The sequence below is a fragment of the Apaloderma vittatum genome, unplaced genomic scaffold, assembly GCF_000703405.1.
Source record: "Apaloderma vittatum isolate BGI_N311 unplaced genomic scaffold, ASM70340v1 scaffold35000, whole genome shotgun sequence".
Lineage (NCBI taxonomy): Eukaryota > Metazoa > Chordata > Aves > Trogoniformes > Trogonidae > Apaloderma > Apaloderma vittatum.
In genome coordinates, this window is record NW_009693574.1 from 1 (window position 1) to 11,478 (window position 11,478).

The window sequence follows — 11,478 nt, forward strand, 5'->3', positions numbered from 1 at the left end:
CGTCACGGCTCCGGTTTTGGTGGTTTTTCTAGTTGTGTTTGTAAGGGTTTGCCCTGGGTGGCTTTTTCCTTAACGAGTTCTAACCGGCGGGCTGTCAGAAGGCGGTTAGTTACGCTCACGCGTTCCAAACGGGTAGAAACGTTCAGTGCGGAACCGGCACCTCTTTGGTTGGCGGGTGCTGCTTGGCGGCCAAGGCCTTGAGGGAGCGAGAAATGCGCTAACACGGCGCAGAATTAACTCTCGGCATCCGGACGCTGTACGCGGAGTGCCAGCGCCTGCTGGAGCGAGCGGGTTTGCCAAGCACCTGGACCTGTCGGGGCCACCGAGCGGTAAAATGTTCGCCAAGCTGAAGAAGAAGATCGCAGAAGAGGCGGCGATTGCCCCCCGGCCAGGAGGAGCCGCCCGCATCCCCAGGTCTGTGAGTAAGGAGTCGATCACGTCCGTGGGAGCAGACTCAGGAGATGACTTTGTAAGTGACGCCTCGCTCCGAGCTTTGATTTCTCTTACAGCGTTTCTGTTAGGGCTCCGCAGACCTTTTGAGTCTAGCCTGTGAGTTGAACGTGTCCTGTGACGTCTGTAGGTCTTAATGCATAAATGAGTCGTTAGCCTGCGTAAACTTAAATACTGAGGACAAAATGTTAGTGTGTTAAGTGCAGTAGTTACCAGGAGGCATTTATCCCTGTGTAAAGAGTTGTAAGGCCGTCTCAATACAGGACGTCGTTAAAGAGGCTTGAAATATTGCATACAGCTGTAGTAACATCTAAGCTACCTGTTTGTGAAATTCATTACTGAAGCAGTAGGAAAGCAAGTTAGATGCTGGTTAGTTATCAGCTTGCTGTGCACCCGTGTTTCTCTCTTGGCTCCCTGGTTCTCCTCCCACTGGAGCATACTGTTGGTGACGCTGCCAAGAACGTGTACGCGATTTTATCACACTCAAAACTGTTGTAGTTCCTCCAACTTATAACTCTTGTTATAAAGCGTTGCTTAATCCTGTGGTATAACTCCAGGAACATATGGCTTAGATGAAGCCCCATAATGCTCTGACACCTCTGCCCCTTGATGGCTGTCGTATTTTTGAAAACGTGGATTAAGACACAGTGTCACAGCACTGTTGGAGCCAGCAGTACCCGCTGTATTGCAGCAAGTCGCTTTCTTACTCTGTTTTGCTGGCTGCAGAGTGGAGAAGTTACTTACATTGTTGAGTTTTAATTCACTTTTTCGGAAGCTCAGCTGAAATTCCAGTTCTGTTAAACAGGCAGTTGGAGCTCCTGACGTACAAATGTGTTTTACAATGGCAATATACTAGGTTTGTGACTTTCTGAGTTGTTTTTTTTTTTTGTGCTGAAGTTCCAATGTAGAAATTTCATTCAGCATCTTCTGAGTTTAGAGGACAGAAAACAAGTAATGGTGGCAGCTGAAGTCTTGAGTGGTTTTTCAGAAAACCTCCAAGAATTAGCTGTTTTAGCAATATTCATTTAACTGCTCTTAATGTTGATTTTTATGGAGCATAAAAAGCCTGCAGGGAATCGTAAGTCAGTTTTGCAGTGGGTTTCATGTTAGTGCTTAAGCGAGCTTATCCTGTGTGATGAGTGTTCCCTGTTTCTTTTCTACTTAGTTTTTTACAAGACTTTTGCTCTGACCCATCCTGTGCTGTAGAACCTGATTTCCCCCACCAGTTGTTCTGTTATGCCATCTCCTCAGCAATCAGTGTGAACAAATAGTGTTCAGCTGTGGCGTCTTTTCAAAGCGTTGCATTTCACAGAGCGGGCCAGTGTTGCAGAGCTGACTGTTTAAGCCTTCAGCGTTTTTTACACATTCTGCTGTGCTAGTACAGCTTGCCCCTTTATGTGCAAAACTGAAGCATCATTCCTAGGTGGGATAATGTTTATTATCACAGAGTTATCTTATGGCAGGATCGCTTTTTCTAAGTGCTGTAACTTACACAAGCGTTGTTTTTTCTGCCAAGGCTTCTGATGGAAGCAGCTCTAGAGAGGATCTTTCATCCCAGTTGTTCAGAAGAAATGAACAAATAAGAAAACTGGAAGTCAAGCTCTCTGGTATGTGTCTTGATACATATAAAATACTGTTACTTCAGGGAATTTTTTCCTTTAAAATTAAGCGTTCTAAGTTATTAAAATACGTGGGCTTAGATTTTTTTTGAAAACTGATTGAAAATAGTCCCGTTGATTGCTGTTTCGGTAGCATCCAGTATGAGTGGTATTTATAAAGACCAGTGATTCTTTTCTGCTCCTTTCAGCACACATTTTTGTGATTCTTTTGAGCAGCCGGGATAGCTTTCTGTCCCTGTGGTTCAAACAGGATCTTTCCTCGCTTTTACTTACTCTGTGTAAGCAATGGTTTGTTACTCTTAGAACCTAAGCTTTCTGATGTTGATGTCGCCCAGTGCTATCCTTAAAGAAATTAACTTTGAAATTAAGAAAAAGCGAAGGATTCAACATGAAACAGTATTGAGGGTTTTTTTTCTTTCTAAAGTAATACTTTGTTCTGTAAAGCTGTCGTAAGGGCTCTGCTCTGACGCTGCTTTCCACCCCTGTCGTATAGATCAGAGCCTAGGCTGGTCGGTGCTGCGCTGCCTTGTAGGCGACCTTGGGGAACAAGGAAAGGTTATAGCCAGCTTGGGCTTATTTTAGTTTGTCTGGAGACTTAGCACGCTCCGGTTCAGTTCAAGAAAAGACAGAATTCAGAACTGATTCTGCCCTGCAATTTGGAAGGGCAAAGTGTTCACTTCTGTGCACGGGGGAAACTTAGAAGTGCTGGCTGGGGCTCAGTGCCAGCGAGGGAGGCTCTCAGGGTCAAGATCCTTGTGTGATCAGCCCCATCAGTGAGTAAATCCTCCTTTCCTCTGTACATAAACTCCTCCAAGGTGTGTGTGTGTTTTGAATCACCTTGTCCTCACATCCTCCAGTGGGAGAGACCCTTCCCAAACAGAGTGGAACAGGTCACTGCTCCTGAATGAAGCAGAAAGTGGGGAGAGCTCTTCCTTCTCTGGTGTTGCCCTGTTGTGTGTAGCCGGCTCTCCGAGGACAGGTCCTCCTGTTCGTACCTACCCTCTGCCCTAAGGACGGCGCAGAACTGTTTGCTTGTGTTCGTTGTTATGGTCACCCGAGTGTTCCTCAGCAAGAATGATTTTCTGATTGAGAAAATCATTGTCATTTTCCACTCATCCTTTTTTCTTTTTTCTTTTTTTTTTTCTGTTTTCTTTTTTTCTCCTCCCCCACCCCCAAAAAAAAATCTCCTCCCGCAATGTCTGTTCATTCCTGGTCTGTGGTTCTCCCTCCTCACACAAGATTATGCTGATCAGATCCGAAACTTGCAGAAGATAAAGGAGAAGCTTGAAAATGCATTAGAAAAGCATCAGGATTGTACGTACTTTTCTTTTCCCTTTTTTTTAATTTTTGTAAGTGGAAAATGGTTATGGTTGCAAGAAAACAGATTTGATGTTCAGCTGTTTGAATAATCTTTCAAACCTCTAGATTGCGAAGAATTAGAACACAGGTTCTTGCCTTATTTACAGCGTAAAAAGCAGCAGTAGTGTGTCGGCAGTTGAACAAAGTAGTTGTTAAACTCCTTTTGCCAAACTTGGGGCTAACATGCGGGAGACACTTTTTGTTGAAGTACATTTCCTTATGATGTAGTGAGGAACAGTATTTCTACCTTAGGTCGTTTCTGGCTCTTGTCCGGTGGACAAACAGCCTGAGGCAAGAAGTGGCAGGGCACTTAGAGAGTCAAGATGGGGCTAATTACTCTTTAAAGTTATTTATAACTTACAGAAAACTGGGAAGCGATTGTAAAAGATGAGTTTTTAATATAGCTGGCAATTCTCTGTTGATAGCCTCCATGAGGAAGTTTCAGGAGCAGAACGAAGCTCACCAGGCCAGCCGGGCCAAGCTGGCCGAGGGAATGGCTTTGGCTCTGGAGAAGAAGGACCAGGTAAGGCAGCCCGGGCGCTCGGCTGCTGTCTCTCTGCAGGGTGCTGAGCGCGCGGCCTCCGTGTGTGAAGCGTCACGGTTGTTGGGCACCGCGTGTGCCTCGCGCGCCGCCGCCAAGGGAAGAAGGGGGCATGAAGTTCAAACGCCAGGCGTGGTGGAGGACTTGTCATTGTTCTGACTGTTCTTACTGTTTTCAAAAGGAGCCCAGAACAATTTCTAACAAGGGGTTAAGCTTGCGCTTGTGTTTGGTAAGATCCAGTTGCAGTGGACCTGTTGTCGCTTTTATTGTATTTCACTTGCATAAAGCTTATGCATTCAGGTAGCGTAAATGATTCTTCAGCCTTTAGACATTAAAACCCTGGCAGTTATTTTTGCTGCTTATTTTTCTAATTGTTGCCACAACTTAGTATCTCTGTTAACAATACAGATACTTTTTTTTTCTTGTTTAAACATAATTTTTGTCCTTGAAAGTCTACAAATTGATTTTGATTTTTTTTTTCTCGTTCATTTTTTGTTCAGGAGTGGATGGAAAGACTGGGCCAAGTTGAAAAGGTAATTAACCTTTGGGTTGTTTTTTTGTGTTTTTTTTTCTTTCAGATATATCTATGTGTATTTGTAAACTTCTGCACAGTTCCTACAGCTCACCTCCTTCAGCCCTGTTTATTATTTAATCTTTATTCAGTGGGAGAGGCCAAACGTTTGTTTTCACTACTGGCCCCAGTGCTTCAGGAGATGTTTTTGGAATTACTTTTCAGTGGGGAAGTAAAGAGCGATGGGTTACGATGAGAAAGCTCTACTTCTGCAAGGTGGAACAATAGTTTCCTTTCTCACAGAGGAGGCAGCTGGGCTGCGGAAGGAGGTGGTGACTTTGGCTGAGCTCGTGCAGTGTGTCCTCTGTTTCATAAAATAAACAAAGCTTTAGGTAGGGATTTTTTTTTCAGTACAGGATTTCAGTCTCATATTGTTCCAGCTTAGTCTGTTTTAAAGTATCTCAGAATAGGAAGACATTAAACATGCTGCTATTTGCTGTCCATTTTTAAGAGTTCAGGTAGGTGATCGTTGCTGTGTTGTAAGGAGTTGGGCTCTCTTGGGAGATTTTTCAAGCTCAGTAATTTGCTCCGTGTTGCCTACTGTGACCTGACTGTGGGAGAGTTTCAGTTCTGTGTGTTGCACCACCAGAGCGCCTTACGGCTGCACAACAAGATTCCTTTCCCAGAGAGTTTAACTGAAATCTCATTGACTTGAAATGAGCACGCGGATATTCGTGGATTCCTTCTCTTTTTGCTATCAGGAAAAAAAAATGCTCGAAGCACAGTTACAAGAGATGAGGCAGCAGAGTATGAACCTTTTTCAGAAAAGAGATGAAATTGATGAACTGGAGGGCTTTCAGCAGCAGGAAATTGCCAAAGTTAAACACATGGTAAGATTATTTTAAACTTTTCTCTTTTTCTTTCCCAAAATTTCTGTCAGAATACCAAGTTAGTGGTAGCTTTGCATTATTTTTTTTAGCCTTGATGTATACAGTGTTGGTCATTGTCAAAATCCTGGGAAAATAGGTGCACACAGACAATATTACATGGTTTATTTCAAGAGTGTCTTTCCTGGGAGTTACTTATCAGCTCATTTAATTCAGCTCATAACTTAATAAAAAAGATGAGTTTCAATGTAGAGGCTTTATCAGTGTTACTGGGTCGTCCCTGTTGTCAAAGATAACCTTTTGATCTTCAGCTTTTGAAAAAGGAGGAGTCTCTGAGCAGAACCAAGCAGGAACTAGAGGCATGCACTCGAGAACTCACGTGCACTAAAGAGGTGCTGCAGGAGGCGAGCAGCGAGTCGTTGGGCCTGAGGAAAGACCTTGGGGAGCTGCGGCAGCAGTTGGTGGAGCTGGAGGCACAGAGGTGCGGCAGCGGCGTTTTGGGCGTTCTCCCTTTGCTTTTACCTCGTGCCCGGTTCTGTCTGTTTGGGAGAGTTTCTACATGTAGGGAGTTGGCTGCATAGTTGCTTCTGTTGTGCCAGTGCGGATGTAAATGCCAATTTATTTCATTTCAAGATGATTAAAGTAGTACTTGTTTAGGGTTTTGTAGGCTTGTTATGATAATCTGGTTTTCATGATTTGAATGCTTAACTGTCAGTCTTTTGGGAAAATGTGTAATCAAGCAGTGGCTGATTCTAAAACAAGAAAATCCTATTGTTGCTTTGTCTGTTCTCATAACCAGTGGAATTATCTGCTAAAGATTATTTTACTGGACCAGTATGTCACTTCTTTTTATTCTCTTTCTGTGAAGAGATGAACTAATGACAGCTGAGACAAATGCAGAAAATAAGATCACTGCTCTGGAGTTAAGAGAACAGGAGCTACAAACTGTCATTCAGCAGCTTTCTGTAGACTTGCAAAATGTAAGTTTGAGTTAAGTGAGATTTGATTCCAAGAGCTCCTTGTCTGCAGAAGTTAGATTAGATATCAGTTATGTGTGTTTGGAAACCTAAGTTTCAAAGCAAGTAATTTCTCAAAATTTCTAGGCTCGAGTTGCTGGTTCTGGCTGTGAGAAGAGACTGGAAGTGTTACAGGTGGAGCACGACTCTCTGAAGGTGGAATATGAACAACACAAGCAAAAGGTGAAGTGTTTTCAGCTGCATTGGCTGGTGGCTGGTGTGAAGTTGTACATTTGGGTAATGCACTGTGAGTTTAAAATTTGGTGTCTAGGAGATGTGTTAGGATCATACTGGCTTTTCAGATAAGACTTCTCTCTTCTTACTTTTTTAAAAAACAGACCACAGTGGGTCTGTTTCAGTGGGTTAACTGAAAGCTTTGCTGAAAGAAAGGTTCTGTGATTTGTTCTCACAGATGACTTTTGAATTTGCTGAGAGAAATACACTTACTGAACAGCTGCAAGAAAAAGTGTCGTCCTTAGAGAAAAAGCTAGAAAGAAATCTTTCAGGGGATGAACACATGCAGGAGCTACTCAAAGAGGTAATTATACATTTACAGACGACTTAAAATTGCGACCTTAGAGAGTTTTTTAGGATGTACATTACTTCTCCCACATGGAAACGATATATGATATAATGCATCTGACTGCCTCACAGCAAAAGAGCAGCTTTTGAACATCCCCAGAGGAGGCAGAACAACTTGAGAGGTTTCTTGGCTAGTCCTCGTGGAGAACAGCAAACACTTTTCCTTGATCTTCGTCTTCTGCTCTCGTGACTTGCAAACATAGCTAGCAAATGTTTTACTGTCTTTGTGTGTTTGCTGCGATGCAGAAGTTAATCTTGTAAAAAAAAAATGTAATCCCTTAAATTTGGCCTGAGTTAGAAAACTATGATCGAGCTGCCAGTTTAACATCTGGATCATGACAGGATGCCAGTGAATTTCCCGTTCTTAATAATATCAATGATGTCATTTCCAGGGCAGCATGATCTGTGGAGGCCCTGTGCAGTAGAATCAAGCTTGTGGGTTCCCAAGAGCAAAGCTGCACTGCACGTTGCAATAACTGTTCCATTTTAGCTTGACCCTAGTAATGAAATCAAAAGAAAAATCCTAATTTAAAAAAAAAACCTTTTGTCTCTTTGTCCATCCTTCCTCCTGTTCTTCATGTCAATGGAATCTTCAGAAAGCTGCTCTTGAGAAGAAACTGGATGAAACCAGGCAGCAGGTCCTAACAGACAGAACGCATCACACCGAGACTGTGAACCGGTTGGAAGCACAGGTAAGTAGGTTTTGATTTCAGGACAAATTCCCACTGTTTCCTGCCTCTACACACCCTGTGTCTGTGCCCTCCACTGCACTCGTGCTCTCAGCCAGAGGTGAGGCTGAACATCACGTCTAGTCTAGAAAGTCTGATTGAACAATGTCTCTGGTCATCAGTGGCAGAGAAGGGCCTGGAGGTTAAGAAGTTAGAGATCTGGTGTGTGTCTTCCCTGTGCCGAGAAACAGAGAACTGAGGTGTGAGCATCGCTGGGGGCTAGTGGTGTGGTGAGGAGTTTTTAAAAGCAGCATGTGTCAAGTAGGCAGTCTCTCTGAACTTTGTGGTTTCATAGTTTTAATGTTTACCTTCTCCTACTGGGTCATCCCACATTCTGTGCATTTTTTTTCTAATAATGTAGGTGCCAATGGATAAGGAATTTAATGTATGGTTATATTTTAGAATAAAGAACTGGAACAAAAACTACAGATTGCCACAGAAACGTTGAAAAAGAGCAAAGAAGCAGCTGCTGAGCAGGACCTGAAGATCCAGAAGCTGGTGAGTGTCCTGTAGGATGTTTCACTGACCAGTCGTAGATCAGTCTTCAGCATCTCCAGAGACAAGTCGCTTCTCTGTGCATGTTTCTATACTCAAGTGTTTTTCCTGCTGTCTCCCAAACCTGTGTCTGTATGGGAGTACGTGATGCTGCTATCAAAGGAGTAGTGTTGCTTCAGTTTGACCATATGTCTCACAAGGCAGTGTCTGATTCTTGTCAGAGCTTCAAAATACCATTTTATTAACGTAATGTTCTCTATTCCTCTTAAGCAAATGCATAGGGAGGGGGGAAATGTTGGTAGCAAGGGCCCGGCGGCCGGAAGATATCGCGTTGTACGGATAGACAAGGAATCCCCTCCCTATAGCTTCTAACGTAAGCAGACGGAAGTTACGTTGTAAATCAAGGCTATATAACACTGTGTTGCATACTAATAAACGCCATTTTGCCATCCACCACATTGGTGTCAGTGTGCTGATGGCCCGAGTGACCCGGAGTCGGTCGCCGTATCGTTCCTTGAACCACGTCGTTACGCCTCGATAGGCAACATTCTTGTCAGAGCTTCAAAATACCATTTTAGTAACGTAATGTTCTCTATTCCTCTTAAGCAAACTGATCTAGAGGATGAAAGAAGTAAGCTGCAGCAACAGATTTTAAGTGAGAAGCATCAATACGACCAGAAAGTTACTGGGCTGGAGTCTCAAATTGCTGCTCTTGAAACAGCTTGGGAATTCGACAAAACAGCTACTCAGCAGAAGATTGTAAGTACAGAAACTGTTGGGTGGGCCCTGTGAATCCTCACAAAATGTTTTTAACGTGTTTTGCGGAGCTTGCATGTTTTTTGAATGTTCCTGCTCGGCACTCCTAGCGTAGAAGCTCTCATACTTTGAGAAACTAAATATGAACAAAGCATTTGATGTGTTTAGTTGTTTAAGCAAAGTATTGGAATAGTTGTACTTAGTATTTAAGCAGTCTTTATTTTATAGAGCCAGTTGGAAAAGGAAAAAGAAGATCTTAATGGAAGCAGAGAAGAGTACGAGAGTTCTTTAAAAAGACAAGAATCTGAGTTGAGCAGGCTAAAGGTAAGAGCTTAGCTGGTCAGTGACATCGGTTAAACGCGGGGACGAGTTTGAGAAACCCTTAAGAGCAAAGCGTTCTGCATTCTCAGTGCTTGGAGGCCCATCGCATTCATGTTGCGTGTGCTTACGGCTGTAAATCATTTTTGGTACTCAGTAGAAATGCGTTTGAGGAGCATTATGAATGGCTGATCCTTTTCTGAAACAGAACGCTTGGGTCTGCCTAAATCAGGCAGAAATAATATGTTCCCGTATTGTCAGGCATGAAGAGCTTTTAAATCCTGTTATGAATACAGAATAGTTCAACATCGAATTCCACTCATAGCATTCAAAACAGCAGTTAAAAGTTACAGTCGTTTGACTGTGATTTTAGATTGGTGAGAGCTTTTTCTGTAGCTACTCTTGGATGTACCATTGGAATAAAAATCAGCTGTAGGAGGGAGCTATTTCTTTGTGATGGAGACTTCAAGCGGAGAGCAGGAGGGCGGTAAAACAAAACCGTAACTCTCATTTAGAAGCATAAATCATGGGGTGTCAGAGCACCCATGAATTCTAGTTGCCGGAGGATTTGGGTTTAAAGAGGAGAAACTGTCTTGATTTTAGTTGTCCCAAGTAACCTCTGAATTACTTCTGGTTTGCAGGATGAATTGAGCAGCAGGGAGACTGTTAGCGTTGAAATTGCCAAAGCACTGGAAGAAACAAGAAAGCAGAGGGAGGAGCTACAACAGCAGGTTGGTTAATACCCACTGTCTGAAATACAGCAGCTGAATATGAGCAGCTGCGGGGCAGACCAGGCAGTGGCAAGTGAATACCCTTGCTCAGAAGGAAGGCGACTGGTGTTTTGGAGCCCTTGAAATCTGTGGGATGGTGCAGAGGTCGAGTGGGCCAGCCTGAGCCATTGGCTCCTTGGCAGGTTGTTTTAAAGAAACCTATTCGTTCTGCTCTTGTTTCTTTCTGTGCTTATATCGCATCTTTGTCCCTGTGATTTTCCTGGTCGGCAGAAGGTTGCATCCAGTAACCGAATGTAAATTCTAGGTAGTCTTGGTTTGCTCTTCTTTGCAGTGGGGTCAGCATTTTAGAGGTGATGCCTCTGTCAGTCTCTGGATAGAGCACAGACATCCACGTTGTGTTTTCTGTAGCATTAATGCTGCACAAACCACTTTTTCAAGGTGTGTTGTATTGCCTGGCACAGAGCTCAGGCACCCCTGCTGGGTGTAGTTACCAGCCATTGCCGTTGTCACTGATAAAAGAATTCTTCAGTTCTTCCCACAAAAAAAAATAAAAACAAATCTGAACCTCTGAGGTATGTCGAAATCTTTCAGTGCCCTCTCCTGGTTTTATATCTTTAATGACTCCTGTTTGTTTGCCTGCTTTGAAGGTTTCCCATCTGGCGTCCTTAATAAAGGAAAAAGATCAGCTGATTGATGAAAGAAGCGATACGCTGCTGAAACAGAAGGAAGAACTAACCCAGCTTCATCAAGGTTAGATCAAACAAGTCTGCTGCACCCCTGGGCTGTGTCTCAGTACAGTCTCTTGTTCTGGATTTGCGTGGTAGATTGTAGTGAATCTAGATTTCTCTTCCGTATTTAGTCTACTAGGGTTTTCAAAATCTCCTGTCCTTCAGTAACAGTTGGACAGTGTCTCTACTGTGTCCTTAAACAAACCCACTTTTAAAAATCAAAGCCTTGTGTTTATACACCGTAAAATAACAAATCTTGCTGTACTGTTTGTAAACAATTGTTTTGCACAGAACATTAAATAAAAGATAAGAGTTGGACGGCTTAAATTCCCTGGTCTGCCTTTACGGCAGGGCAAGGCAAAAAGGTCAGGAGCTGAGGGCACTATAACTTACTTCATTTAAAAAATAATAATTAGTAACTCCTATTTCATTTGGTGGCCTGATACTAACTAAGCAGGTCTCTCCTCTCCCAGATCATGAAGCTGTCCTGTTGCAAATGCATCAGTTACAAACTGACATAGAAGCAAGTAACGACCGAGCAGCGGAGAAGGAAGAAACGGCCAGAAAGGAGATCGATGAGCTGAAGCTGCAGATACAGGAGTGCCTGTTGGCCAGGGAGTGTGGGAAGATTGTGAGTGCACTTGCGAATTTGATCCATTCAGACTTTTTGGGAAGACCCCTAGTTCCATCATGCCTGCTGATCCATGCTTGGAGTGGTTCACTCCTTTTTTTTTTTTTTTTTTTTTTTTATTAGTTC

The 11,478-nt window shown here is 43.2% G+C and overlaps 1 protein-coding gene across 1 annotated transcript in view; it reads left to right on the top strand.

Moving 5' to 3' along the window:
* Window positions 1-334: 334 nt before the first annotated feature.
* Window positions 335-11,478, top strand: part of GOLGA1 (golgin A1) — a 14,065-nt gene continuing 2,921 nt past the window's right edge. The window contains exons 1-17 of the mRNA XM_009879230.1: window positions 335-469; window positions 1,967-2,057; window positions 3,309-3,383; window positions 3,854-3,951; window positions 4,470-4,502; window positions 5,242-5,370; window positions 5,679-5,848; window positions 6,236-6,347; window positions 6,471-6,566; window positions 6,796-6,921; window positions 7,562-7,657; window positions 8,096-8,191; window positions 8,795-8,947; window positions 9,173-9,268; window positions 9,904-9,993; window positions 10,641-10,743; window positions 11,195-11,365. Of these exons, the coding sequence (XP_009877532.1) occupies window positions 335-469; window positions 1,967-2,057; window positions 3,309-3,383; window positions 3,854-3,951; window positions 4,470-4,502; window positions 5,242-5,370; window positions 5,679-5,848; window positions 6,236-6,347; window positions 6,471-6,566; window positions 6,796-6,921; window positions 7,562-7,657; window positions 8,096-8,191; window positions 8,795-8,947; window positions 9,173-9,268; window positions 9,904-9,993; window positions 10,641-10,743; window positions 11,195-11,365 (1,870 nt within the window). The remainder of the gene's footprint in view (window positions 470-1,966; window positions 2,058-3,308; window positions 3,384-3,853; window positions 3,952-4,469; window positions 4,503-5,241; window positions 5,371-5,678; window positions 5,849-6,235; window positions 6,348-6,470; window positions 6,567-6,795; window positions 6,922-7,561; window positions 7,658-8,095; window positions 8,192-8,794; window positions 8,948-9,172; window positions 9,269-9,903; window positions 9,994-10,640; window positions 10,744-11,194; window positions 11,366-11,478) is intronic.